General features: G+C 39.1%; 2 protein-coding genes across 6 annotated transcripts in view; one reads left to right on the top strand and one right to left on the bottom strand.

Annotated features, from left to right (window-relative positions):
• LOC101161710 (PI-PLC X domain-containing protein 1) overlaps positions 1–23,079 on the top strand; it is a 59,699-nt gene extending 36,620 nt beyond the window's left edge. Inside the window, exon 7 of the mRNA XM_023964741.1 lies at positions 22,922–23,079. Within this exon, the coding sequence (XP_023820509.1) occupies positions 22,922–23,064 (143 nt within the window). The 3' untranslated portion in view covers positions 23,065–23,079. The remainder of the gene's footprint in view (positions 1–22,921) is intronic.
• The window catches only part of LOC101161469 (collagen alpha-1(XVIII) chain-like), a 47,758-nt gene that overhangs the window by 12,149 nt on the left and 9,092 nt on the right, over positions 1–26,517 (bottom strand). For 2 of the 5 annotated variants that reach the window (XM_023964700.1, XM_023964709.1), the window contains exons 3-20: positions 22,118–22,198; positions 21,991–22,044; positions 19,712–19,787; positions 17,730–17,863; positions 17,629–17,646; positions 17,100–17,126; positions 16,956–17,018; positions 14,799–14,879; positions 14,675–14,725; positions 14,461–14,607; positions 14,178–14,222; positions 13,904–13,939; positions 13,739–13,801; positions 13,281–13,394; positions 3,625–3,690; positions 3,521–3,547; positions 2,973–3,071; positions 2,515–2,550 (exon numbers count right to left, since the gene is read on the bottom strand). In XM_023964700.1, the coding sequence (XP_023820468.1) occupies positions 2,515–2,550; positions 2,973–3,071; positions 3,521–3,547; positions 3,625–3,690; positions 13,281–13,394; positions 13,739–13,801; positions 13,904–13,939; positions 14,178–14,222; positions 14,461–14,607; positions 14,675–14,725; positions 14,799–14,879; positions 16,956–17,018; positions 17,100–17,126; positions 17,629–17,646; positions 17,730–17,863; positions 19,712–19,787; positions 21,991–22,044; positions 22,118–22,198 (1,218 nt within the window). The remainder of the gene's footprint in view (positions 1–2,514; positions 2,551–2,972; positions 3,072–3,520; positions 3,548–3,624; positions 3,691–13,280; positions 13,395–13,738; positions 13,802–13,903; positions 13,940–14,177; positions 14,223–14,460; positions 14,608–14,674; positions 14,726–14,798; positions 14,880–16,955; positions 17,019–17,099; positions 17,127–17,628; positions 17,647–17,729; positions 17,864–19,711; positions 19,788–21,990; positions 22,045–22,117; positions 22,199–26,517) is intronic. The other 3 variants (XM_023964705.1, XM_023964704.1, XM_023964715.1) reach the window with 3 other exon arrangements.

The raw sequence follows: 26,517 nt of genomic DNA, 5'->3' as shown, positions 1-26,517 counted from the left end.
ATGGACTTGGGTTTAGGTCTTAGACACTTCAGTCATGGTTCAACAAAATGAAACACGCATGCCCGGCCGCATCCCAGAATCCTTTGGGGCCATTAGACCCAACGTGCATGTGATCGCCGCTACAATATGATGAAGCTTTCAAGTTAAAAGCAATCGTTAAAAGCAGCGTAAAAAAGTCCACCGTCACCAACGGGTTTGGAAAAGCCAGTTTGCTGCGTGACGGAGAGAACAGCGCATGGAGTGAATTTACACTCCATTTACGGTTTCTAAGGAAACCGTAAAAGCGGAATTTTGCTTTGAAAAACTCACAGCCTCCGTGTGAGCTGGAGACTTCTTCTCCTGCTGATTGAGCTGCGGTGCCGATGGCAGTCTGAAGGCTCCCACACGTAACAACGCACCCGCCCCTCATACACAAAACGTACAGTATTAAGTCCGATTGCTTTGCACAGAAACGATTTGCTCCATCCACTGGCGCAACGGGGACGAAGTGCTGCTCCTTGAAGCCGCCCTGGCCAGAGGTGTCGGAGTAGATAGGAAGGGGAGACAAGGAGCCCGCGGGGCGGGAGCGGAGCGCAGAGGCGTCCGCGGAGTGCAGAGGCTTCTGAATTCTGACGCACGCGCCGCACTGAGGCGCGCGTATCGCGCTGAGGCGCGCGCTTTTCAGTCGCCGCTGCTGTATTTTACCGGTGTGTTTTTTAACCAGTCCTGTTACTCCCATAACGCTGCTGCGACACAAGCGGAAGGAGAGCTGTACCCGTTCACCCCTCCATGCACTGCTTATACTTGCTCATTCTTAAACACGTACAACAGTATGGCGAGCCGGGCGTTGGCCCCGCCTTTAGCCCCTAAGACTCATGGGAAATGTGGAATCGCGGATGTAAATTTCCTCATTATAACTGAGGGATGTAATGTTGATTATATGGTTACTGTTTGTAATTTTATGTATGATACCTAGATTGTCAATAAGTAAAAAAAAAATGAAATAAAAACACCATAACTGAGGAACTTGTGAACAGAATATAGGTCCATGCTGTTTAACAGATGTCGATACACTCAAATACGTGAGCCAGAGGCTAAGTGTGCACCACCCACAATGTGCTAATAAATTGCACTCGGTCTGGGACGCTGGCCTAGATCGGTCAGGATGTCAATACCGCCTAACACATGTGCGGCTTGTACTCTGACGCGGCTTGTGTATGTATACAAGCAGTCAAACACGTGAAAATGGGTGGGTGCGGCTTGTAATCTGGTGCGCTTTGTAGTCCGGAATTTACGGTAATTATTTGCTTCAGTTAAGATAAATCATTTGTTTGTTAAGTCAGTTTAAAAATAACACACAGTTTTCAGACAGTTATTTTACTTTCATTCAAATTAATTCAATTAAGTAGGTGTAACGTTGGTCCTGCTGTTAAATCGGCACCGCAAGGATTGTGGGATACCATTTCCTTTGCCTGTCTGGACGGATTTTTGTTTAAGTGTGGGTTTTTGACCAAATGTGTTTAGTTCAGCTGTTTTACTGTGTTGTGCCATATTTTGCTGAGTTGTTTATTCCTACTGTGCTTATCTCTCTGCACCATGAGTAAGAGTGAAGGAGAGGATGATGAGTTTATATCACACGCCTACCGGTGTTTGTTGTAATGACATTGACGGAAAATTCTTTAATGAAGTTTTACTCAACGTGCTTTTTTTCCCCCGTCCTTTTTATTGTTATAAAAATGAGCATATCTGCCGGCTCATACTTAGACATATGAGAGATCAAGAAATATAATTAATTAAGATGGAAAAAATATTAATTGAATTGGAGTAATATGACATTTAGTTAGATAAATACATCAATTTGAGTTGTATAAACAATTATTTAGTTTTATAGACGTAAGAAATTAGGTTGATTAAATTTTACTCAATTATTTGTTACCAATAGAGGTAATTCATTTAAGGTGGCAAACTTGGATAAGTTATATATATATATATATATATATATATGCGTCACAATGAAAATGGAAATAAGATCAGAACTTGTGCGTTTATTTTGTTTGTTCTTACTACAAGCAGAAACTCTTTCTTTTGATGATGCAGCCATATTACTTTTTTTATGGACGTATAATCTTCATACGCCATCATTAAAACCTCAGACTCCGTCTCACCGAAGTATAGCGCTTTCTTTTTTTCCATGCGTTTCCATGGTGACTCCAGAAATCGGCGATCCATTGAGAATGTCTTTATGTACTTGACATGCACGTGCATGAACCCAGGGTTACCAAGTCAAGCGTAATTACGCCAACTCATCTGGTCTTTTGGAACCGACATACCCCAGGTAAGCAAGTTCAGGCGGATTTCAGCCAGAGTTCAGGCTTAAAGTCAGGCTAGTTTAAACATGCTTCCTGGAATACCCCCCTGAACATCAAAACATAGCACCAACCCTTCAAGCACTGTTTTGCTGCAGCTGTGTGCAACACCATGATTTAGCAGTTAACATGGATTCCTAACATCTTACAGGTAACCAAGTGTTTTTACCCTTTCTCCTTTCTCCCCATGATCTCCTTTTAGACCCTTAAAAAAAGGAGAACAAGATCTGGTTACTGCTCAAAATAAAAGCAAAAAAGGACAAGATAAACAAGTACAATATTTTTTGGAGTATAAGTTGTGATTTTGGAACAGTTTGGAAAGAGTAGTAACTTATGTGGTATTAAAAAAAAACAAGATCATATATTTGTAATTTTCCCCCTTAACCAGCTGACCTTTAGTTGTTGTTTCCCTATAACAACCGCTGGAGGGCGCTAAAGGGGTCTGTATCAGTATTTGTTACTGACAGCAACACAGAAGAAACGCAGTCAAAAAGAAAAAAAACAAGGAGAATCTGATCGTTCTCACTTTTATATATTTTTTTATTGGGGGTGGTGGGGATTGGAGGAGCAGCTGTGACTTATACCCCAAAAAATAATTTTACCTGGTCAGCTTGCCTAATAACTTACTGGAAGTCCAGGGTATCCATCTAGACCTGACATCCCAGGAGGACCCCGTGGACCTTCAGCCCCTTTGCTTCCATGGTGACCAGGCAAACCTGGCTTACCCTAAAAAACATTTATATGACCATAAAATAATGTACTTTTTTGTGCCAGTGAAAGCTGTGCATATATGAAAAATAGATAAAATTGTAATTTGAAAATATTTTGTTATAAACAATACTGTAGGCTACTGTATTCATAAATAACACTTGTTCCTTTGTCATCTGCAAACAAATCCAAACAATCTGATATTGAATTGAAGAAAACTACTATAGTTTTATTTTTCACGTTTTTATGTGGACAAGACAGAAATTTTCACAAGTTCAGAACTTAATAATAACAGATATTTTTGTAATGTCACTTACTATGATTTTATTTTATATTAAATAATCCAGTGCCTAAAACTACATTTGGATTCTTTAGAATGCATTAAAACATACTAAATTGATGATTAGTCATGATTATATCATACTAAATTGATGATTAGTCATGATTATATATACTTTTGTACTTACAGGAAGACCTGCAATACCAGGTGGGCCCTAAAAGGAGAGCAGGGGTATTTAGAAAAGTCAAACTTTAACAGAAATAGAAAAACAAAAATCTGCAGAACACCTACCTGAGGTCCAGGGGGACCTCTGAGTTCAGGTAAGCCGCTTAGTGTTTCAAGACCATGTTGGTTATTCTGTGAAGAGAAGGTGAGGCTAAAACAGGATAATTCCAAAATACATCTACACAAATTATTTTAACCATCCATCCATTTTTTTCAATGTCACAGGGGTTGCTGGAACCTCTCAACAACGTTAAGAATAGAGGCTGATTTCCACTGGTTTGTCTGCAGTTCCTCTGTAGTGCATCTCCTTGGTGTTGCATTGACACAAAAAAATAGAAAGTTCATTAATCAATCGGAATTTCTCCCAGGAGACCTAGGAGACGTTACCTATTTGAAAAAAAGTAAAAAATATAAAATGTGATCTCGATTTCTGTTTTATTTTGCATTTGTTTTCTTTCTTCATTTGTGCATTTTATTTTGAAATGGGTTTGTGTGATTTACTGTTTTGCTTCTAGTCCAGGTGTAATACGTTCTCGGTATGGGTGTGTCGAAATAAATGTGGCGATCACTCCCAACTGGTGGGTGCTTTAGACCAGAGGTTCTTAACCTTTTTGATACCGGGGCCTATTTTTCCCAGTATAAAATGATTTGAGGCCCATTCAAATAATAACATGTTAATTTAAATGGATCTATGTCTTGTTTGATTTGTATTTAATAATTAAATCAAGTCATTTTATGGTTTATTAAAGTAAAACCTTGTGGGGGAAAAATATGATACAATGTGATAATTTTTTTTTTTTTTTTTAACTTGTCCTGTCCAACAGCTGGGCAGACAGACGAGAGCTGAGGGCCTCTTGTGTTGTACATATTTTGCTTTAACAAGAGGGGTTATTAATCTTCTGACAAACCAAAGGTATGTCTGAATAAACCCCTTTTGTAATTGAAGCCAAACTTTATTAATTTCAATCATGTCTGAAAATCTTTGGTGTTGGACCGGACGGAAAAGGAAAGAGGGGAAGAAGAGAGAGGGACGCTAGAGAGAGGGGGGGAGGGGGTGATAATAGGAGGGGAAGGGGGATAAGACCATGAAGCAGCATACAGCAACAAGTTTACTGGTTGTTAATCATTATGGTAAGGTTCAAATGCAGTACAAAAAGGGCGGGGCCCGTCCACACACACACTCAAATGTTATAAACACACCTGCTAGCTGCAAAAATGTCCACCTGTCGACATGTACACAAAACAGATAGTGTTCACACACGCATACTTATGCCTTAAAACCAACTAGTGTGAAATATTTCAGTCATTCAGTCATGCAAGCTATTAGTGCAAAGGTGAGCTAACACCAGTGCTCAGGTGAGGTTTTATGTTCTTCTAAAATGGATGGTGGAACGTGAAAAGAAGGAGGGAGAGTGCCCAGCCATCCCCACCCCAAGACCCCCACCGCAGCAGCAGCGGCAGCCGGAATCCCCCCAACGCCACACGGGAACCGGCAGGGAACAACCGCCGCCCGGGCGACCAAGCCCGCCACCCAGGCCAGGGCCAGCAGGGCCGCCGCAAGGCCCCCAGAGCCAGAGGCCAGGCAAGCACGGAGGGAAAGAGAGCGCCGCCCCAGCCCAACCAGGAGAGCAGCCCCCCCCGCCGCGCCGGGAGAACCCAACGCAGAGCCCCACCGGAGAAGGACGCCCACAGCCCCAAACGAGCACCCCACCACCACCCAGGAGTTCCGGGCATCCCCCCGCCCCAACCCCAGGTACGATTCAGGACCCCCCAAGGGAGACCCGCTCCGCACTCCAGGCAGCCATCCGCCCGGCCCACGGTTGGTCCAGGGAGGAGCGAGGCAGGGGGCCCGTCGCCCCCGCCCAGGAGGGGGGAACCCCGGGGAAAAAAAGAGGGCCCACAAGGGGTGTTATAAATATGGCCCGACCAGGCTCGGCCACAGTTGGAAATTTGGCGGGGCCCAGCACTCAGGTGCAAGGACCAGAACCCACCCCCCAGGGACCAGACACCCCCGGCTCAGATGTAATGTGAACTCCCCCACCGCGCGGAGAGAGCACCGCCGGGCCCAGGAAGCCGGCACCCCGGGGACACGGCCGCCGTTGCAAAAGGGCCCGCACCCCCCACCAGGGAAGAGGCAGGGGACAGATGGACCCAGGTCCCACCTTCCTTGCAAAATGTGTGTGCGTGTATGTGTGTTTGAGATGGTGTGTGTGTGCATGTGTGTCTGTTTATGTTGGGATGTATATATTGAGGGGGGAGGGGTGTGTGTACTAAGGGGGGTGCAGTTAAAATTGGCAGGTAGGGCACTAAGGGGACATCTCCTGATTACTCACAGTGACGTCCCCTCACCCTCCCCACCAAGGGGCCCTAAATGTCTAAGGTGCGGTTAAAATTGGCGGGTAGGGTGCTAGGAGGACATCCGCTGCTTGCTGGCAGTGATGTCCAAGCACCCCCCCTACCAAGGGCCCTACATGTCTAAGGTGGAAATAAAACCGAAAGAGGGGGGGCCCACTCCATACGGCAACCATAGGAGGGGGGCCACTGCCTAGTAAACCCCCCCCCCAAGGCTCATCGCAGGCTAAGCCCCCCACCCCCTCACCCTATTATGAGGTTATATGAGGAAGGGGGTAAGTTGGGGACAGCTGATAGACTGTCCCCCGGTGGTCAAACAGCTGTCCCCCGCCCCCCCCCCCCAGCAAGGGGGCCAGGCCCACCCAGCCCAGGGGCCCCACCCCCGGAGGCGCCGACACCCCAGGCCCAGCACCACCACCCCCACACAGAGAGAGAGGAGCCAGAAAGCGCCGGCCCCCCCCGGAGCAATGTGATAATTTTAAAGACATTTATTTTCACACGGAACTGGTAAACCTACGAAGCCCGTGACCTGACATGGGTAAAATAAAAAATATTTTGTTTCCACAAATTAATATGTTGTTTCCACAAATTGATATCTCGTTCTCACAAAATAATATTCCGTTCCCATGCATTAATTAATTTCTGCAAACGAAATAATCAATCACGTCAAAAGTAATTCATCAACACGGATGTGAGCATTATTTGGATTTTCAGCAGATACCTTCATATTTCTGCCCGTCAGTGTCTCATTACATTGCAAAGACGACACGGATGATGTTTAGAGATCAAATCATTTATTTTAAAAAGCACAAACGCATTGGTAATCAGGTCTCCATGTCTGGATGCATTCACATACGCACTCCATCCTGCTGCAAAAGCTGCTTTCTGTCTCTACTTTCGTGTCTCTGTGACCCACATTTGTTCAAGAGGGGAAAAGTAAAAACAAGAATGATCCATTTATCATTGTCTCGATAAAAATAAGAGCTCATCACATCAAAAGATTTAGTATGCCCAAGCTTGCTGCTTCGCCATAGCTCCTTCAAGCTGTAAATGTAGAGGTTTATGTATGCTTATTGATGCATATTCTTTTATTTTTTTATTTTTGCTTTCTTTTAAATTGCAGTATTCTTTCTACTTGTTTTCACCATATTTTGTGATTTTTATGCAAGTGTTCTGGTGTTGTTTTGTATTGTGCTTAACCCTTGTGCTATCCTAGGAACTTTAACATTGGGAGTTGGGTCATGTAGACCCACTAGACAGTGCTCTGAACCTTTTTTCTTCAATGATTTGTGAACTTCACTGGTTTCCATGGATTAAATTAAATCTTTCCACCTTTATCCACGTTTGTAATGGTAGGGAGAACACGTCAGTGTAAGGGTGGGGTCATCTAAGATAGCACAAGGGTTAATAAAGTTCTTTAAAAAAATAAAACAAAAAATGACTGAGCACAGGCCCATGGTGCGTTCATGGAGCTCCATTACATAGTAGATTAACAGATCACCAACAGTCACACAGCCACTGTCCGCTACTATATTTTCATAAGGAAGAAAGAACGCCGAACTGACCCTAAAATCTCCCAAATTTTGCATACCTGCCCAAAGCCATTTTTACCCGTAAATTTAGAATCAAAATCACATAATTGGGCGGAAAACCGCTCAATCTGGCAGCACTGTATCCTGTTGCAAATGAATGCACCACAATTGACACTGTGATTGGTCGAGATGCATTATGGGATTTGTGTGATGCATGATGGAAACGTAGCATGTAGCCTACTAACCTTCGGATGTAAAATGACTGCTAATGAGTATGATGCTTTTGTAGAGCCTTTTAATAAATAAATCTGATCACTAAACATCCTCCGTGTCTTCCATGCTGTTGATAAATGGTATGACTCGGGAGATACCACCTGGACAGATATGACTGCTTTGTAACTGTACCTGTTCTTAGTGACCTGAAGGAGGCGCTGTTATACTCTATATCAGGGGTCACCAACCCTGTGCCCGCGGGCGCCAGTGCGCCCGCGAGCACCCCTTGTGGCGCCCGCAGGGAATGCACCCCCAAAAAATTTTTTTTTTTTTTTTTTTTAATTGAAGCAAATATTCAACAAACAACCACGGCATGTCTGTCAATGACAACAATATCAATTCTGAGATAAAGGTAGACAAAGAAAACCCAAATATGTAAACAAATATAACTTAAAAAATAATCACTAGAAGTAAGGGTCTATTACAAAAGTTTAAATAGATCAAAAAAAATTACACAATTTCTGGACATTCTTATGATTCATGTAATGTAAAGATTTTGAGAATAGGTTGAGGTGGTTGAGTAATCCATTAATGTGAGGATTAATATTCCTGTCTGTTTTTATTTACATTTATGTTTAAAAAGTTAAAATTAAGTTAAAGTTTTAAAGGTTTAAAAGTTTAGCTTTAGTGTGTTCAATAAATATTTATCTTGTTCGGCTGCAACCTAAAGTCTGTTTTGAAATTAGGCTCCCTCTGCAACTGAGTTTGACCCCCCCCTGTAATACGAGTCTAGAAAATTCATGCATGTTTTTGTGTGTAAAATGAGCAAATAAAAATAGGGCACACAAAAGGAAGTCCTCAAATTGTGTTGTTGTTTTTTTTTTTGGGGGGGGGGGGGGTCTAGGAGGTTTTTAGTGGCGCCCTTCATACCACTTGGTGCCCATGAAATAGCCCTCGGTCTCAAAAAGGTTGGTGAACCCTGCTCTATATGTTGGAGAAAGTTTTCTGTTCGGTTCTGTTCAACTACCCCTGGCTGCAGCCTGCAGAACTGCACAACATAGTGGAATGCTGAAACGCTGAGGAATGTGAACATGCTGTGGAATGTTAACCCCGCCCATGCTGAGCCTGTCTTCTTCTTTGGTTTCACAAGTATCCATGTGCAATATTGCCACCTACCAGTTTTTAAGGAGTTTCTCCTTACCGTGAAGGGGGGGTCTAAGGGCAGGAATATCAGTTTAGTTTAGTCTGTTTTGTTAAAGTTTAGTATTAATCTTAATGCATTCTTTGTATTCATGATCCCTTTTTCATTGTATGTTTACCTTACAACTACCGGTATGAAGCCCATTGAGACGTCTGTAATTCGAATTGGCGCTAAATAAATAAAAATATTTAATTGAATTAGAGAATTTATACAGTGATTGCTGTCTTCTTATGGCTTTTACAAGTTTCCAGGTGCATGTATTAGGGAGTTAATAAATTGTGTCTGGCCTCACGGACTCAAAAAAATAACTTATTGGATGAACTCAATTTAATTGTGGGCAGGATTTCCATCCAATAAATAAGAGTAACCCCACCTCAAAGAAAATTCTTCCATGTAACGAAATATAATTGAGTTAATCGAACTTAATTTTCTCAAGAAAGGCAAGGGAAAAAAAACATGCAACAGCAGTCTGAAGCCAGCCTGAAACTCAGAACCTTTGCATGTTAAGCCTGCTAACTAATCCACTGAGCTAACACTTTTGTGATATTTCAAAGCCGCCGGTATAAATTAATAGATTCATTATTTACATAAATGAGGCTCGTCGTGTATCGTCTAACTGGGAGAAGCCGAGTTGAAACGATTTCATGCCACAGTACGTTTTTTACGTGGACAAAACGAACGAAAGTTTTCACTTTTGAAAAGTCGAAGGATTTGAAGGACCAAAAGTCATACCAGGCATTAGACGAAGGAGTTGAACATTTTAATAGTTGAATGGTTAAAATAGGTGAAAAATTGTAGCCGTGGACGGCAAAAAGAATATATAAAGAGAAACAGGAAAACAGCATTCAACAGCATGCCCCTTACTTGAACTCAATTATTTTGGATTACTAGAGTTATAGGGGAAACCATTAATACATTTTGTGCTAGGTCAATTAAATGTAGACACATTCTTTTAAAATAAATATTTTTAAATAAAACAAACAGAATGTTATTGTGTAACATGAAAGAGGGGCTTGAATCATTTTTTTGAGTAATAAAAAACATTGCACCATTCAAATTTTCCTCCCCTTCTGTTCTCTTTCTTCCTCATACAATAACCAATGACACAAAATGTGCTCCACTGATTCTTCCCCTTTCCTACAATCACAACTGCACTGATGAAGGTGAATCAAATGCATGGGCTTAACGTGGGCGGGTTTAACATTCCACGGCGTGTTCACATTCCTCAGCGTTCCAGCATTCCACTACGTTGAGCCATTCTGCAGGCTGCAGCCAGGGCTTACTCGTTCTGTTAATAAAGAAAAGCCTGTGAGTGGCTAAAGAGAGACGTGGCTGCCCGTCGTGATTTCTTCAGAATTATTCCGTTGCAGGTAGGCAAAAGGTATAAGCCTACACTGAAAAAATAAACCTGCTAACACATGCTTTTTTTTGCTGTAAATCCAAATAGTGCTCACATCCGTGTTTATGAATGACGTGAATAATAATTATTTTGTTCGCACAAATTAATTAATGTGTGGGAACGGAATATTATTTTGTGGGAACTAGATATTATTTCATTTACACAACTTAATAATTGCGTGGGAACGAGATATTTATTATTTTACCCATGTCTGGTCACAGGCTTCGTATAAACCAGGGTCGTCATGCCTAACAGAAATTAGAACTCCAAAAGTATATATAAGGCATTTTGATCAATAAAATTTTGTGGTAATAAAGCAAGCACAGTTAAAAGTTTCAAATTGAATAAACTGTAAATTACATTTAATAAAGTGCTAATTAAAATATTACCTTATAACCTCCAGATGAACTTGACAAATTAGTAATCTTAATTTTTGTACTAGATATTATCTCGCTGAATCCGATAAAATTAACAGCAACAGACATAACGTTCTGTTTTTTTAACATGCTAAAAATCCCATGTTCACCTCATGAGACTCTTGGACCTGTCTCATGGACATGATCAAGTCCAGTCTGTCAAAATCTATAATTTCAAAATCCAGTACCCTAGAAATTTCCCAGAAGTCTCTGCGAAAAACCAGTGCGCATCGATGCTCACTAGACTGGCAAATATAGACCACAATGCACAATGCATATTTTTCAAAAATTAAAAACTACTAGCGTTAAAAAAAAATGAAATGCAAAAAAAAACAGCACCCAAAGAAAGGAGCAAAAATGAAAAACTACCAGTAAAAAAGAAAAAAAAGCGATGCAAAAATCAATAAATGCCACCATAAAAAAAGCAAAGCATCTAGAAAAACTGCTGCAATTTCTTTTCCAACTTTATTGTACAAAATAGAAGTACAATACAAAACACAATTTCACAAAGTATACTTCAGATATGCCAGGGGAGCATATTACATGCATTTTACATAAAGAAAGCCACGAAGAAAGTGGTCAGGCAGCTCTAAGTCTGCCAGGCAGCTAGAAGACCTGGGGGGTATTAATAGGGGTTAATGCACATGCACGTCATGTACATAAAGGCATTCTCAATGGATCGCCAATTTCCGAAGTCACCATGGAAACGCGTGGAGAAAAAAAGAAAGCGCTATACTTCAAACGGAGTCAGAGATTTTAATGACTGAAGATTATAAGACCATCGAAAAAGTAACACGGCTGCATCAGCAAAAGAAAGCGTTTCTGCTTGTAGAAAAACACCAAAGAAAACGCACGAGTTTCTGATCTTATTTCCATTTTTCTTGTGACGCATATGTATATATAACTTATCACATTTTGCCAACTTAAATGAATTACTTCAATTGGTAACAAGTAATTGAGTTCAATTTATTTAACCTAATTTCTTACGCCTATAAAACTCAATATCGTTTATACAACTCAAATTTACATATTTATTTAACTAAATGTCATATTACTCCAATTCAATTTATATTTTTTCAATCTTAATTAATTATAATTCTTGAACTCTCATATGTCTAAGTTTGAGCCGGCAGATATACTCAATTTTACAACAATAAAAATATCAAATTAATTTGTTCATGGTGAATATATTCACTTAGGACTTTTCCAATATTGTCATTATACTCTGTAATTGTAGGGCTGCTATATAAACTAATCATCCTCTCAATCCCTCTCACTCATGGTTCAGAGACTTAACCATAGTAGGACAAAATAACTCGGCAAAACACAGTAAAACAGCTAAACAACTAAACACATTTGGTCAAAAAGCCACACTTTAACCCAAATCCGTCCAGACAGGCAAAGGAAATGGTATCCCACAATCCCTTGCGGTGCCGCTCTAACAGAGGCACCTAGCACCTACTTTGCAGAAGCAACCGTCTGACACGAAGGCTTCCACGGCGTGTGTTAAAAAGTAATAAACGCACACTTCGTCGGCCATTAACCGTTACGTAATATGCTCCCCTGGCATATCTGAAGTTTACTTTGTGAAATTGTGTCTTGTATTGTACTTCTGTTTTGTATAATAAAGTTGTAAAAAAGAAACTGCAGCCGTTTTTCCTGATGCATTGCTTTTTTTATGTTTGCATTTATTTATTTTTGCATCGCTTTTTTAAATCGCTTTTTTTTTCTGTTTTGCTAGTAGTTTTTTATTTTTGCTCGTTTATTAGGTTGCTGCTCTTTTATGTGCATTTCATTTTTCTTTTTTGCTAGTAGTTTTTTATTTTTGCTCCTTTTTTTTGTTGCTGCAATGGCGGTTCTCGGCTACCGTATTAAATAACTAAAATAAGAAATGATTCTCACATTGCTAAGACAGAAAAAGTGTAGTGAAATTTAATGACTTTTCAGAAACTTTGCAAAAGATTTTGTTTTTCACAAACTTTTCAAAGGCCTAGAAATTGATTTTTCAATTTTCATTTTTTTTAAGTTTTTCATGACCGTACGAACCCTAGACCAAGACTTAAAATAAAATGGTCAAATGCAAATGGTTTCATTCCCCCTACGGCTCCAATTGTAGGGGCATTTGAAGCTGTAGCAGTGTCTTAAAACATTTTTTCAAGGAGGAACCGTAGCGACTTAGGGCTGGTTATATGTTAAAATTTTATGCAGATGTGTGTTTTTTTAGAGCTGGCAGCTACACGATAACATAGATGACTGTTGATGAGCGGTAACTTCCATATTTGAAGAGAGTATTTTTTTCATGTCTCTTGGTTTGGAGGGATAAATGTAGAGATAGGGAGAAGCCATAGGGGGCAGCAATTCAGAGTCAGCCAATATATGCTGATCCTCCAATCATAATATCCTTGCTAATGTTTGCAGTTATGCCTCTAAACTGGTGGTTGTGTTCCTATGAATTAAATATCTTCAAATTGAGATGACTGCTGAGAGCGCTATGATTTTGCTGGTTTACCATAATGTCAATATCATATGTTTTATTTATTACTCATTTTATTTTAATTACTACATTTCTTGCCTGGTTTTAGTAGTAAAGAGTGAATAAAAAATTGTACATGTATTAGATGATAAGGTGGCCCAGGTGGTCCAGGGGGGCCTGGAGGCCCAACTGGTCCCATAGGACCTGGAAGACCAGGTGTATCTATTTCCCCTGGATCACCTTGTGCTCCCTAAAAGAGAAGGCAAACATTCAAATGTTAATGTGTGATCTTAGTTTTTGCTTTGTCTCTCGATTGTTAGTAGGGTAAGCTATTCTAGATTATATTTAAAGCAAAGAAGATTTGTTAAACAAAAGAAAAAAGAAACACCTAACAGTCTAGAAAAAAACATGAAATTGAATGATGACTGAGGGTTTAAGAGAAAAAAGTCTAACCAAAAACTTAAAAATGTATTTAAAATACAGAGAAACATGTACATTTTACATTTAGATGATAAACAAGAAGTTAAAGGTTTAGAAAAAATGAAAAATAACAGAAGGTAACCTTTTCCTTAATACCAATAAACCATTACACACCGTGGAAGATGGAGCAAAAAAGGAAAAGAAGGTGTTGAAAAAATTGGAGTCTTGTTCATCTTGCTGGAGAAAAGCAAGGACATTTATAGAACCAGTAAATATGCATTTGAAAACTTTGGGGTTTGAAAGAAAACGCATAAAAAAAGAGAACAGGAATTCCCTCACCTTCTTTCCAGTTGGAGCTGTTGGACCAAGTTCACCCTAAAAGACAAGGAGATTTTCAATTGTGACGGTAATTTTCAATAGTTAATGCAGTTAAACAAGCAGATTTTTAATAGACAAGCATACTTCCAAAAGACAAAGATATTAAAGATTTAAATAGTCAAAGAGATTAAATGTTTCTAACAGGTAGTTTTCTGCTGTCATTCAGGTAAAAAAAAAAAAAAAGCATTACACTGTTTCAGAGTTAGAACAACTATCAAATATAATTTGTTTTGACCTTTTCTCCACTGGGTCCTGGTGGACCAGGTCGACAGGGGAGACCCTAAAACAGGAAACAGAGAGGTTGTGGTTATTAGTTTTGGTAAAAGTATTTAATTTAAGGCAGCAAACTTACTTTTTTGGCTCCTAAACTTTCAATTTAAAGTAATACAAATTTCGAACAAGAATTAATCTTTTCCCTGCTATACAAAAAATAGGTTATCAACTAACAAGTCAAAATATGACTTTAACAATTTATTACATAATTGCCTTACAAAATGGTCAAAGAAAATAGTTTTTACCGGAAGACTAAGTGCTTCATCTTGACCAGGTGGTCCAGAAGGTCCAAAAACTATTGGGCCATTAGGTCCCACTGATCCAGTAATAGAGATCCCTGGAAGGCCAGGAGGGCCAGGAGGACCTGGTGGACCCGGTGGCCCAACTACAACCTTTGAATTAAATCCCAACATCATTAAGCATGACTATCCTCCATTTTTTTTCTGACGATAGCCTTACCTGGCTTTTCCCCAAGTGTAAGGACCCTGAGCCCTCCATGTCAACAAATGTCTGTAAAGACAAAACATGCAAAAAAAGTGATTATTTTGTTTAGCTAAATGTTCAAAAACACAAAATTACTCACAGGGTGTTCTCCCCTAGATCCAGAAGGTCCCGGTGGACCTGGGGGACCTCTGGGTCCTGGTTGGCCTTCACCAGTTTCACCCTTGAAATTCAGAATCCATTATAAATTTGACTTTGCTAATGTGTGGTCAGGTCTGAATAATTTTTTAGCCGTTTCTTATAGGGATGTCCCGATCAGTTTTTGTTTGTTTGTTTGTTTTTTTTCCAATCCAATTTGAGTCATTTGATTGGAGAATCTCCTGATACTTTTGTAGCACATTTAAAATAATTAAACAAATTTAATGAAACAGATTTGGGGGGGAATTCCCCTATTTTTCTTTTATTAATCTTCTTTTATTATTTAACACCTAAACAGAGCACTTCATAAAGTAGCTTCAACAGTCAAGTTAAAGTAATGCAACTATTACCTAGTTAAAAAAAAAGGTGATAATTATTCATGTGGGAAAGTTTGGTGTTTGTGATTTTAGTATCTTTAGAAAACTTTTTCATCAGATATTTATTTATATCTCTATTAGAAATTCTGGCAAATTAATGATGACCTTCTTTTAAACTTGTTTTTGTTGAATGAATTTGATGATGAATATTCATCATGTCAATGGAAGCATTTATTAGTTATTTATTTTTGTGGCCCTCAATAAAAGAGACCCAGAGCAGGTTCCTTTGAGGAAAAACGTTGAGTTGGCGAGGAGAAAAAGCGCTTTCAAGCTAAGTGGACAAATGCTTACTTTGTCGTACCTCAAGGGCTGGATAAAGTCATGTGCTTTATGTGCAAGCAGGTAAATGCAATGCTCAAAGAATTAATATAAGCCGTCACTATATTACAAATTATAAAAACTGTGACAAATTTACCGGCGACGAGCGCAACAATAAGCTCCAATGACTACAAGGAGGCTATGATGCACAAAAAAATGGCTAAATACAGTGAGGCTGTGACAAAGGCTAGCTATGTTGTGGCTTTGAAAACAGCCTGGTGTAGCAAGTGACGGGTAGTTTGTAAAAAATGGATGCTGAAAGTAGCTGACATTTTTGTCTAGAGCAAAAGAAAAAGTTTGAAGAAATAATTCTGTCAAAGGATACAATTGAATCAGTTAGTTTAAAAGGGGCCCAAGTCCAAGAGTTTAGTTTTTCCAGGAAGTGATTTTAATTGCATAGCTTAAAGGGAGGCTACACCAAATGATTAATACTTTACCCAGATTTAGCACCAGTTCATAGCTTACAAATGATATAATATGAAGCACTTCACTTTATAATTTCAGAGGATTAGCAAACTAAAGTTTGTGGACTTCGGCCCTTCTTGAATTAAAAGGGGCGCTGCCATATTGGAAAACTAGTGCTGCCATATATGGGATAAAGCAAAACCCATGCAAGAGAGGCCCAAGTCCAGGAATTTTGCGCTTAATGCATTTTAAATGTCAAGCAAAGTCAATACATTACAACAGACTTGGGACTTTTTTGCACATAATCAGATAGCTTTACCCTTAAACACCATATAATATCTCTATTTTGAAAAATTGTGGACTTGGGCCCCTTTTGAACTAACTGATTAAATTACCAGTCGAGTAGAAGATCTGGGCAGCAACCTCCGACCGCAACTGGGAAAACATCTGGAGGGCCTGGTTAATTGTACAAATGACACTTGGTCATCAAAATTATGAAAAACATTTTTTCTGTTTGTCAATTTTTTTTCACCAAAATTGGCCCCTAGTTTAATGCTGAGTTCATAATTTTGCCCTCCGCTACAAAAACTTTGAGAACCGCTGCATTAAAAGGGGAAAAAAAATCTGATCTTTTTTCTGTAGGGCGTAGGGCGCTGGGTGGGTTAAAACAACCAAATAGACACTTGCTGTCAGCATTTATTAAAAGTTATTGGTCCCGCAAGTCCGATTCTGTGGATATCTCGGTAACTGTACTGAACTGTTTTTGTATGCTCAAACTAGTGCTGCAATAACTTGTGGTAATCCTTTAATAATATGAAGAGTATTAATATAGAATAATAAGATTGAATTATTTTTCATGATCATAAAAGAAGAATAAATTAAATGCCCAATCACTTATCAGGAGACATTATCAGATTTTTGATCGAGTCATCAACCATCAATATTAATATAGTCGGGCACGTCATGTGATCGGATTAGGACATCCCTAGTTTTCAATGCACCTTTTCACCCTTTGCACCAGGAATACCTGGAATTCCTGGAACCCCTTGTGAACCAGGAGGTCCCTGGAAACAAGAAAAAGTGGTTAAAGTAAAATAAAAAATTTTAAAAAACTTCATAAAGAAGTAAAAAATATATAGTCTCACAACTTTTCCATCCTCTCCTGGATCACCCTGAAAAAAATGGGCAAATTCTATAAATGACTGTTTTTATTTTTGATCTCTGCAACATTTGGTTTGGGTAGATTTATCACTGAACACTGTTTTGGTGTAATTCTTAAAAGATTTCAGCTGGCAGAGCAAGACTAAAAGCTACCCAAGTATTCCATATATTAAACAGACCTATTTGTTCATGTACAATATCAAAAATGTAATCAAGTTCACAATTAGGCCAAGCTAAAAAGAATTTTAAAAATCAGACACGAGTAAACAACAAAATGGATGAAATTTGAGACCATTTTGTTCAACTTAAATTAAAATTCTTAACTTAAAATTAAATGTTAGTTTCCTTTAACAATTTCTCAGAAATTAGAAAAAAAAGCTAAATCTGCAAAGAAATATAAATTAAATCAAAATGAATTACAAATTCATAAATCTGAAGCAAATTTATACAATAACTTGTACTTTAATTATTGATAAAAGGTATTTAAAACTAGAACACAGAAACTTCATGTACCTTTACTCCTTTTTCTCCCTAAAAAAAAAAAAGCAAGGAGTAACCACATATGTCTAATGTAGCTAAATGGGATTTTTAAACAGAAATAACCGATGGCTTACCTTCTGTCCTCCCTGTGAAGAGAAACCAGTACCTGAGCTGAAACCGGGTTCTCCTTTTGGTCCTGAGGGGCCTTGATCTCCCTTGAATAATTTCTCTCCTTTGTCACCTTTTTCACTTTTAGTCCTGCTGGGACCTAAAAAAGTGAATGGCCCATAAAAAACTGAATTGGGAAAACAGGCTAAATACAAGCCAACCAATTTCATCTCTATTTTAACCAGAAAAACAATACAATAAATTAAGGCAAACATTCAAAAGGTTTAAATCTTTTGTTCTGTAAAGTGCAGATTACAATACATTTTAGGTGTTTTTTAAAAAATATCTGTGCAAGATCTTTTACAGTTGTTTCAAACAGGTCCCAATTCAGTTTCAGAACAATCCAGCAGATGGCAGCAAAAGCATGTGAATCTTTCAACAGTACAGTATCATTTTACAGTTTTTCTCAGTCGCTTTAGTACAATTCTCAGATCAGAATTGAAGTTTGCAAATACGTGTGCGCATTTCTCAAAACAATTTGTACAAACAGCAAAACACTATGGATTTCTTGCAAAAGCCTGTAACTTCCTCAAAATCTTTAGGTCATCTCTCAAAACTATGTCTTTATGTCATTGAACATGTCAGTGCCATCAGAATGTCAAGTCCTTGTGTCATTGTCTACGAACAAAACATTCAAATTACTTAGTCATGTGGTCAATATAACTTTGTACTTTAGAGGGAGGTTCTGATGTAAACTATGGCTAAAGCTAAAGTTTTGATGACAATTATTGTAAAATGTAAGTTACACTTTTTTTTCTGGATTGCAAGAGACTGGACAAGATTCACATTTATACTTTTATTGTTCATATTGTAATTTGTTGACAGACCATGTCATACCAACATAGAAAAAACACACTGCAAACAGTAACACAAAGGGTAAAAAAAGATAGGACAATATTCTGTACAACAATACAGGCAGTGCAGTAGGAATTGGTGTGGTCTTCCTACACCTCTTGTCGAGTCCTGTATGTTAGGCCACAAATTTTCATCCACATCACAGCGAATATCCTCTCTTGCAATGCAGCGAAATATGTTTGTCACATTATGACAACTTGGTGTCATAATGTGACACCAACTATACTCATGATGTTTGAAGACTATTGCACAGTGAACTATATAATACATTTTGATCAACATGACATAAACAATTGATAATGTAGCAAAGAGCAGAGAATTGTTCATAATCATTTGCATGGATGTACCAAAGCAATTGCAACTTGTTCAAAGAAGTGAGAAACTGCTTATATGATGTGAACAAGCGACATCATGATGTGAAGATTGAACAAATAGTTTTGGGAATTTCATCCTGATCTGAGAATTGTACTAAAGCGACTGAGAAAAACTGTAAATACAAAGCACCCTTTAACACTAGAACAATAATTTAATCAGTACAGGTACTTTTACGACAACACAATGTCACTTATTTGAATGAAAATATCTTAAAATGAGGCTTTCACAGCAATTATTTGCTTTACTTTTAACTTTTAAGTTTTCAATTTAAAATAATTCCATTAATTTACTACAGGTCGTATTAAATTAATCATGCCAAAAATTTGCATGAATAAACAAAATATGAATATTTTTAAACGGTAATAAGATTACCATTTATTAAGACACTGATACTAAAATTGCAAACGCATTTAACCCTTCAGTGAAATTAAATAATTTTCGAAGTGTTGCTGCTGGAGATAAAATTAAAAATTTATTTTTTATTACCAACTCCATGGGAATCTTTAAAAGTTTGAAATAGTTGTGAGCTGTATATGAGATGCATCACTGTATCTACTTGGGGAAAGTAAAAAAAATTCTACATCTAACACATTCAGATTCAGACAGGCAGCTCCATATGTTTGCTGTGACTCCTATTTGGCAGAAGCTTCTTAGAGCTTTATGTTCTTGCGGTATGGTTACAGTAATGACAGGAATCCTGGACTGACACAGGGTCTACCTGTTTTTGGGCCCTTCGATACCTCTGAGGATATCAGTGGGGGTTCAGGGACAGGATGGAGAGGATTGACAGTGTTCTGAGGATGAAATATGAGAGATGAAAACACATCTTTTTGAGGAGAAATGATTGTTTATACAATTATATCATTTGTTAGTAACAGTGTTTATTATAGTTCTTCCAGAATCTGCTAAATTAAAAAAACTATATAACTCACTAATATATTTGAACTGGCTTAGGACTACAGATGTTAATTAGCTCCTGTGCAAATTCTGGCATTTTTATGCAGTAAGCCTGAAAAAAAAAAGAAAAGCTACGTTCACACCAGCCGCGGCAACTTGCATTCAAGCTGCCACTTTCAATGACACTCTATGTAACCAACCAAAAACCAGTGTTTCAGGCTTCAGGGTTACAACTTTTACACGTAGCTACACAAGTTTTAGGTCAGTTTATGTACAAATGGTGGGTGCATTGAAAGCATGCTAAAGGTTTAACAAGAACTGTCAAATGTCAAACCTCTTGTGCTGGACAGATTTTACTGTTATAATGGGGATTTAAGGATCTTCAGACAAACAGTGTAGATTTGTGTTTTGTATTTGAGGCTAAACTTTAGTAATAATAATTATATGGGGATAAGGGCATAAGATGGGGGAGATGGGGGGACGGTCATAAAATATGAGTGGAATAAAATGTATAGATAGATAGATAGATAGATAGATAGATAGATAGATAGATAGATAGATAGATAGATAGATAGATAGATAGATAGATAGATAGATAGATAGATAGATAGATAGATAGATAGATAGATAGATAGATAGATAGATAGATAGATAGATAGATAGATAGATAGATAGATAGATAGATAGATAGAGAGATAGAGAGAAAGAGAGATAGATAGAGAGATAGTCATGGGGCGACAGTGGCTCAGGTGGTTGAGCGGGTCATCCAATGATCAAAGGGTCAGCGGTTTGATTCCCCACTCCCACCAGCCAAATGTCATTGTGTCCTTGGGCAAGACACTTCACCCTCCTTGCCTCCAGTGTGGCCTCCACTGGTGTGTGAATGTGCATGGATGATCCCAGTGATGGTCAGAGGGGCCATAGGCACAAAATGACAGCCATGCCTCTGTCAATCTGCCCCAGGGCAGCTGTGGCTACATCAGTAGCTTACTATCACCAAGTATGAATGAGGAGTGAATGAATAATGGACACAATGTAAGCAGTTTGAACGTCTGGAAAAGCACAGAAAAATCCAATCCGTTATTATTATTATTAGATATATAGATATAAATAAAAGTATTTAGTCAGCCACCAAAGTTCTCCTACTTAAAAAGATGAGCGATACCTATCATTTAAAAGCCAGTATATGTGCAGGCCTGTTTAAAGTTTGCTAGAGAGCATTTGGATGATACAGAAGAGGATAGGGAGAATGTCTTCTGCTCTGACGAAACCAAAATATAACTTTTTGGTAAGAACTATACTCATGTTGTTTGAAGGATAAAGAATCCTGAGTTGCATCCAAAGGACACCAAAGCTACTGTAAAGCATGGGGATGGAAACATCATTGTGCTGTCCTCACAGCACATGACTTGATGCTGCTAGACAGCCAGCAAACAAAAAAAAGTACTTTGAAGTAGGTTTGAGTCGCTTCTTTAAATTCTCCTCTTCTTGCAAAATACTTATACTATTATTTGTAACTGAAGTGAAACAGAAAAAAGGGTGTTCAGACATTAGCTTTTCCAGGCCTACTGCAAATCGTCAGCTTGTAAGGAACACCTTAAGGTACACAAGAAGCAGTTAAACTACTTCCTAAGAACATTAACAATGTATATTACTCTTACAAAGATGGAAAAATCCCAAAGCTTGCGCACACATAATGTGCTCAATTAAACTTAATAATGCATAGTGAGAGCTCTCACTCTGACACAAATTCAAATCAGAAACGACCGATGTCTCACTGACAATTCCTGTCCTGGAGTGGCCTAGCCAGTTTCCAGATCTCAACCCAAAAGAAAATTTTTGGAGGGAATTGAAAGTCTGTATTGCCCAGCGACAGCCACCAAAGCATCACTGCTCTAGAGGAGATCTGCATGGAGGAATGGGTCAAAATACCAGCAACAGCTTTTGAAAGCCTTTCAGGACTTACAGACTTACAGAAAATGTTTGACTGTGATCATTGCCAACCAAGGGTGCCAAAACACCAAGTAGATACAGTTATAGAGGTTCCATAAAAGTCAAGAGTTTTTATAAAACTGACATTTCTCTGCAAAAAACCTTTACCATTTTTACTTGATCCCTCTTGTCAACATCTCCACTCCCAAGATCCCCAGAAGCCTTTGGGATAGGGAAAGAAAACACATCATACCCAAGTGTTCACTTTAAAAAGAAATATTACCCAAACACTCACTTCTCCTGGGTAGCCATCAGAGTCACAGAAACGCTCCGCTGCAAGAGGATCTCCCACCAACTTCAAGTCAAACATTGTACCCTTAAAGAAAGCACAAGCAGACAAACATGCTATGACCTCTTTTTCAGAACAAGCTGATAATTAGACTTTTTAGAATTCGAGTCTAAAAAAAAAGTTCTGTTTTGGTTTCCTACAGATCTGTTTAAGCAAAAAAGGCTAATCTTCATTGCCAAGTTGTCTACTTCTTTTCTTAGGTGTGCCGGTCTATTGAATAACTGTAATAAATTTTAAGTAAAACATGAAATAAAACCCAAAAACGTAAAAGGAAATCTATAGCTACGTTCCCTCCGAATGCAATTTGCAGGTTAGATGGATGGATGGATGGATGGATGGATGGATGGATGGATGGATGGATGGATGGATGGATGGATGGATGGATGGATGGATGGATGGATGGATGGATGGACGGACGGACGGACGGATGGACAGATGGATGGATAGATGGATGGATGGATGGATGGATGGATAGAATACCGGGGGGGTTTGTAGCCCCATTTTTTTCTTGCATCTTTAACAACAATTCATTATTGCTAGTAAAAAATTATAATAAAAAAAGAGAGGGCACCAGGACACTTTTTCATATGAGAAAAAAAAGGCAGATGCTCAAGCACCCCTATTGCGCACGAGCCTGCCTCTTGTACTTTCAGTGATTTTAGCAATCATGGTATCAAAGTGATTAGCTTGCTTAGTATATTACTTTTTGTACTTTTGGTGTTCATATAGTTTCTGGTTTATTATTCACAGTTTCTTGCCTGCTGAAATTATCCCACCAAGCTCCTTGTGGCATCCAGTTGAGTGACGGAGAAGCCAAAAGCAGGAGTTTTGTCAAGTGGCCAAGTGGAATGACATACGCCCTCCCAGGAGTGGGCGCATCCCTAACAAACTGAAAGTTGCAACCAGCTGGTGAGATCAAACTTTTTCTTTTTTTTTCTTGGGTACCCAAATATATTTTTTACTGGTATGGCAGATAATTTTTGGGGTGGATCATTGGACTCCGGCCGATACAGACATGTTCCCATTAGCGTTTGTGTTGGAAAATCACATCAACTTCCTTATCAAGTTTATTCTAATGAATGCACGCCTGTGAAAAAAAAGAACAAAGATGGGAAGAGAATAAAGAAAATTAAATTTATGTTTTCTGTGACAAAAAAAAAAAGATCTACAAGAGGTTTGTTTCTTCTGTTATGGATTGTTATTTGATTCTGTTAAACATTGTTGGATGAACATAAGTGATTATTTAAAGTAGAGTGACATAGTTTTTAATATAAATACAGTTTCTCTTTTATGCAAATTTCACGACCCTTTTGAGTTTATGGTGGAAGTCGATAAGCGATATCTTCGGGACTTAGTGATGTCAAAATTTAGTGTGAATATTACTTTTTTCCAGATAAACTGCCATAACTCAAACCAAATTTAATCTCAGAGCTTCAGGACTTCAGACCAACAAAAGGGTTAACATTTAAACAAACCCTTTCAGAAATGTAAGCAAACAGCTTAAACAATTCAAGCAAACCCCCTTAAGCAAATTAAACACTTTCGATAATCTATAATTTCCAACAAACTTTTCAGCCCTTTAGAAAAATTACTTTAGTGGTTTTTCTAACAAAGTTTCATAAGAAAATTCAAATCCTTCAACAACTTTATCATTATGCCAATAGCTTTAGAATTTTCAGCAAATTTTTTCGGTAAGTAAATTAAACAGCTTTAGTAGCTACATTTAGCACAAAGAATTCACACTAGCATTATCACAGGTAATACACATTTTGTAACCCTTGTGCTATCCTAGGCACTTTAACGTTAGGAGTGGGGTCATCTAGACCCACTAGACAGTGCTCTGAACCTTTTTTCTTCAATGATTTGTGATGTTCACTGGTGTCCATGAAATCTTTCCACCTATATCCACCTTTGTCAATGTAGGAATAACACATCAATATAAGGGTGGGGTCATCTAAGATAGCACAAGGTTTAAACTGGATTTTGCTGTTTTGTTCAACCTGTGTTGTTTTTCTGGGACAAAGTTTTCTGAAGAGTGGCAGAAGTTTAATAGAAATTCATCTCCAAGTTTTGGGTGGGACCATTGGCGCAAAACAAGCCTGCGCTCATTTCCCATCCTCCCTTTGTTTACATGCTTTACAGCTAGCCCCTCAAGACCCCAACCAATGAGTTATAGAGGTGACATGACATGATTCCTTGTGGGAGGAGACCACCACCATCTTGGGGTGGGCGAGTCACCGCTGCACCTACACATTTTCATTGAAGTTTGAGCTTTTAACGATGACTGTTTCTTTTGTTTAAGAACAACAAATGACAACTTTTGCATTGAATGGCATGTGATTTATCATATATTTTCATCTTACATCTGGAATGTCTGACATTTCTTTGTTGTAAAGATTGATGAGGCCTAGTAATAATTAGTATAATGTTAATTTATGATTACGACAGAATATAATGTCCCAAATTGTTTGTATTAAAAATTGAGAAAAAAGTTATCTCTTGAACTCAGTTATCTTATCACATTTTTGTGTAATGCGATTTTTTTTTTTTTATTGTGCTCACCATGAGTGGCATGGGGCCAAAGAAAACTACATACACACTTATATATATATATATATATATATATACACCGGCTGGGTAGCTCGGTTGGTAAGGTGCAGGACTGTCATGCAGGAAACTCGGGTTCGATTCCCAGGGCGGAACGAACAATTAATGGTAATGGAAATGGGGCAATTACCATGGAAATGGGGCAATTACCATAACAAAGACGGGCAATTACATCACCCAGTGAGGGTCCTTGGGCAAGACCCTTAACGTTAATGCCTACCTCACAACATGAGAGACAATGAACCACATGTCATGCCGGCTCAGACGTCGCCCGGCCAAACAAGGTCTGCGTCAGGTGCTGAGGAACCAGAGCACCCTGATGGAAAGTGGGCTACTGGAACAAGACGGAAATGGACTAGATGTGAGAACAAGGTTCTGTTAGAATGCTACTACTCAAGTAATCCCACCCAGAGGGGTTACATGCAGAGAATGTGGAATGAATGGATGCTTCGAAACCCACAATCAAGGCTAACTGCCAAACAACTGGTAGCTCAGTGCTCTAACATCCACAAACGGCAACTCCTATCACAACTTGAAATTGAAGCGATACAATACAATGCCACGGGAGAGCCAGAACAACAGGTCAGAGAGGAGATTATACCACACTCCCACCCTGAGATTGGGTACACAGCCCCAACAACCACAATTACGCTGAGCGAGGCAGCAACTGACCTGAAAGACAAGATCATGTCTACAATGAACACTAGGCAACCCCGACACCAACTACAACGGTTAAGTGACGTACCTGAAAGTCTACTGGAAATTGTGAATGAAGCATTGAGGGCAATTCCTACCACAACCATCTCAGAAACCAATGAACTGGTTTACACTTCAGCAGCAGTGATCCTTGAAATGCTTGGCTACAAGAGCAACCATGGAAGAAAACAGTACCCACCATGGAAGCAACGGTTAGAGGCCAAAATCAAGGCAACTCGGAAGGATGTGAGTAAGCTGACAGAGGCTCAAAGAGGTACAATGAGAAAGCAAGTACCTAAGAGATACAGCCAGATGCCCATACCTGAAGCACTGGAAACTGCCAAACAAAGGCTCCTAGCCTTGAGCAGCCGCCTAAAGAGGTACACAAGAGACAATGAAGCCAGACGAATAAACAGGCTCTTCGCAACTCAACCTGCAAAAGTGTACGCTCAGTGGCAGGGTCAAAACAGCCGAGCAGACCCACCAAGGCTAGAAACTGAACAGCACTGGAAAAGTATATGGGAGAAACAGACAGCACATAACAGCAATGCCCAGTGGCTGGTCTCTCTAAGAAAAGAACATAGCAACCTCCCTGAACAGAATCCAGTAACCATCACAGTGGCAGACATCCAAGAAAGAGTCTCAGGTATGAAGAACTGGACAGCACCGGGCCCTGACATGATACATGCCTACTGGCTAAAGAAGCTTACCGCACTCCACGAGCGCCTGGCAGCACAAATGAACCAGCTGCTGAGAGATGGGACTCACCCCGAATGGCTAACGGAAGGGCGAACGATCCTGATCCAGAAGGATCCCTCAAAGGGTGCAGTCCCATCCAACTACCGGCCAATAACCTGTCTGTCCACAACATGGAAGCTCATGTCAGGCATCATTGCAACCAAGATAAATAGGCACATGGATCAATTCATGAGTAACACACAGAAGGGCATTGGTAGAGACTCCAGAGGAGCCAAACACCAACTCCTGGTCGACAGAACAGTCGCTCAAGACTGCAAGTCACGACACACCAACCTGTGCACAGC

This window comes from Oryzias latipes, chromosome 2 (genome assembly GCF_002234675.1).
Source record: "Oryzias latipes chromosome 2, ASM223467v1".
Classification (NCBI taxonomy): Eukaryota; Metazoa; Chordata; class Actinopteri; order Beloniformes; family Adrianichthyidae; genus Oryzias; species Oryzias latipes.
This window is presented reverse-complemented; position numbering and strand designations above follow the sequence as displayed.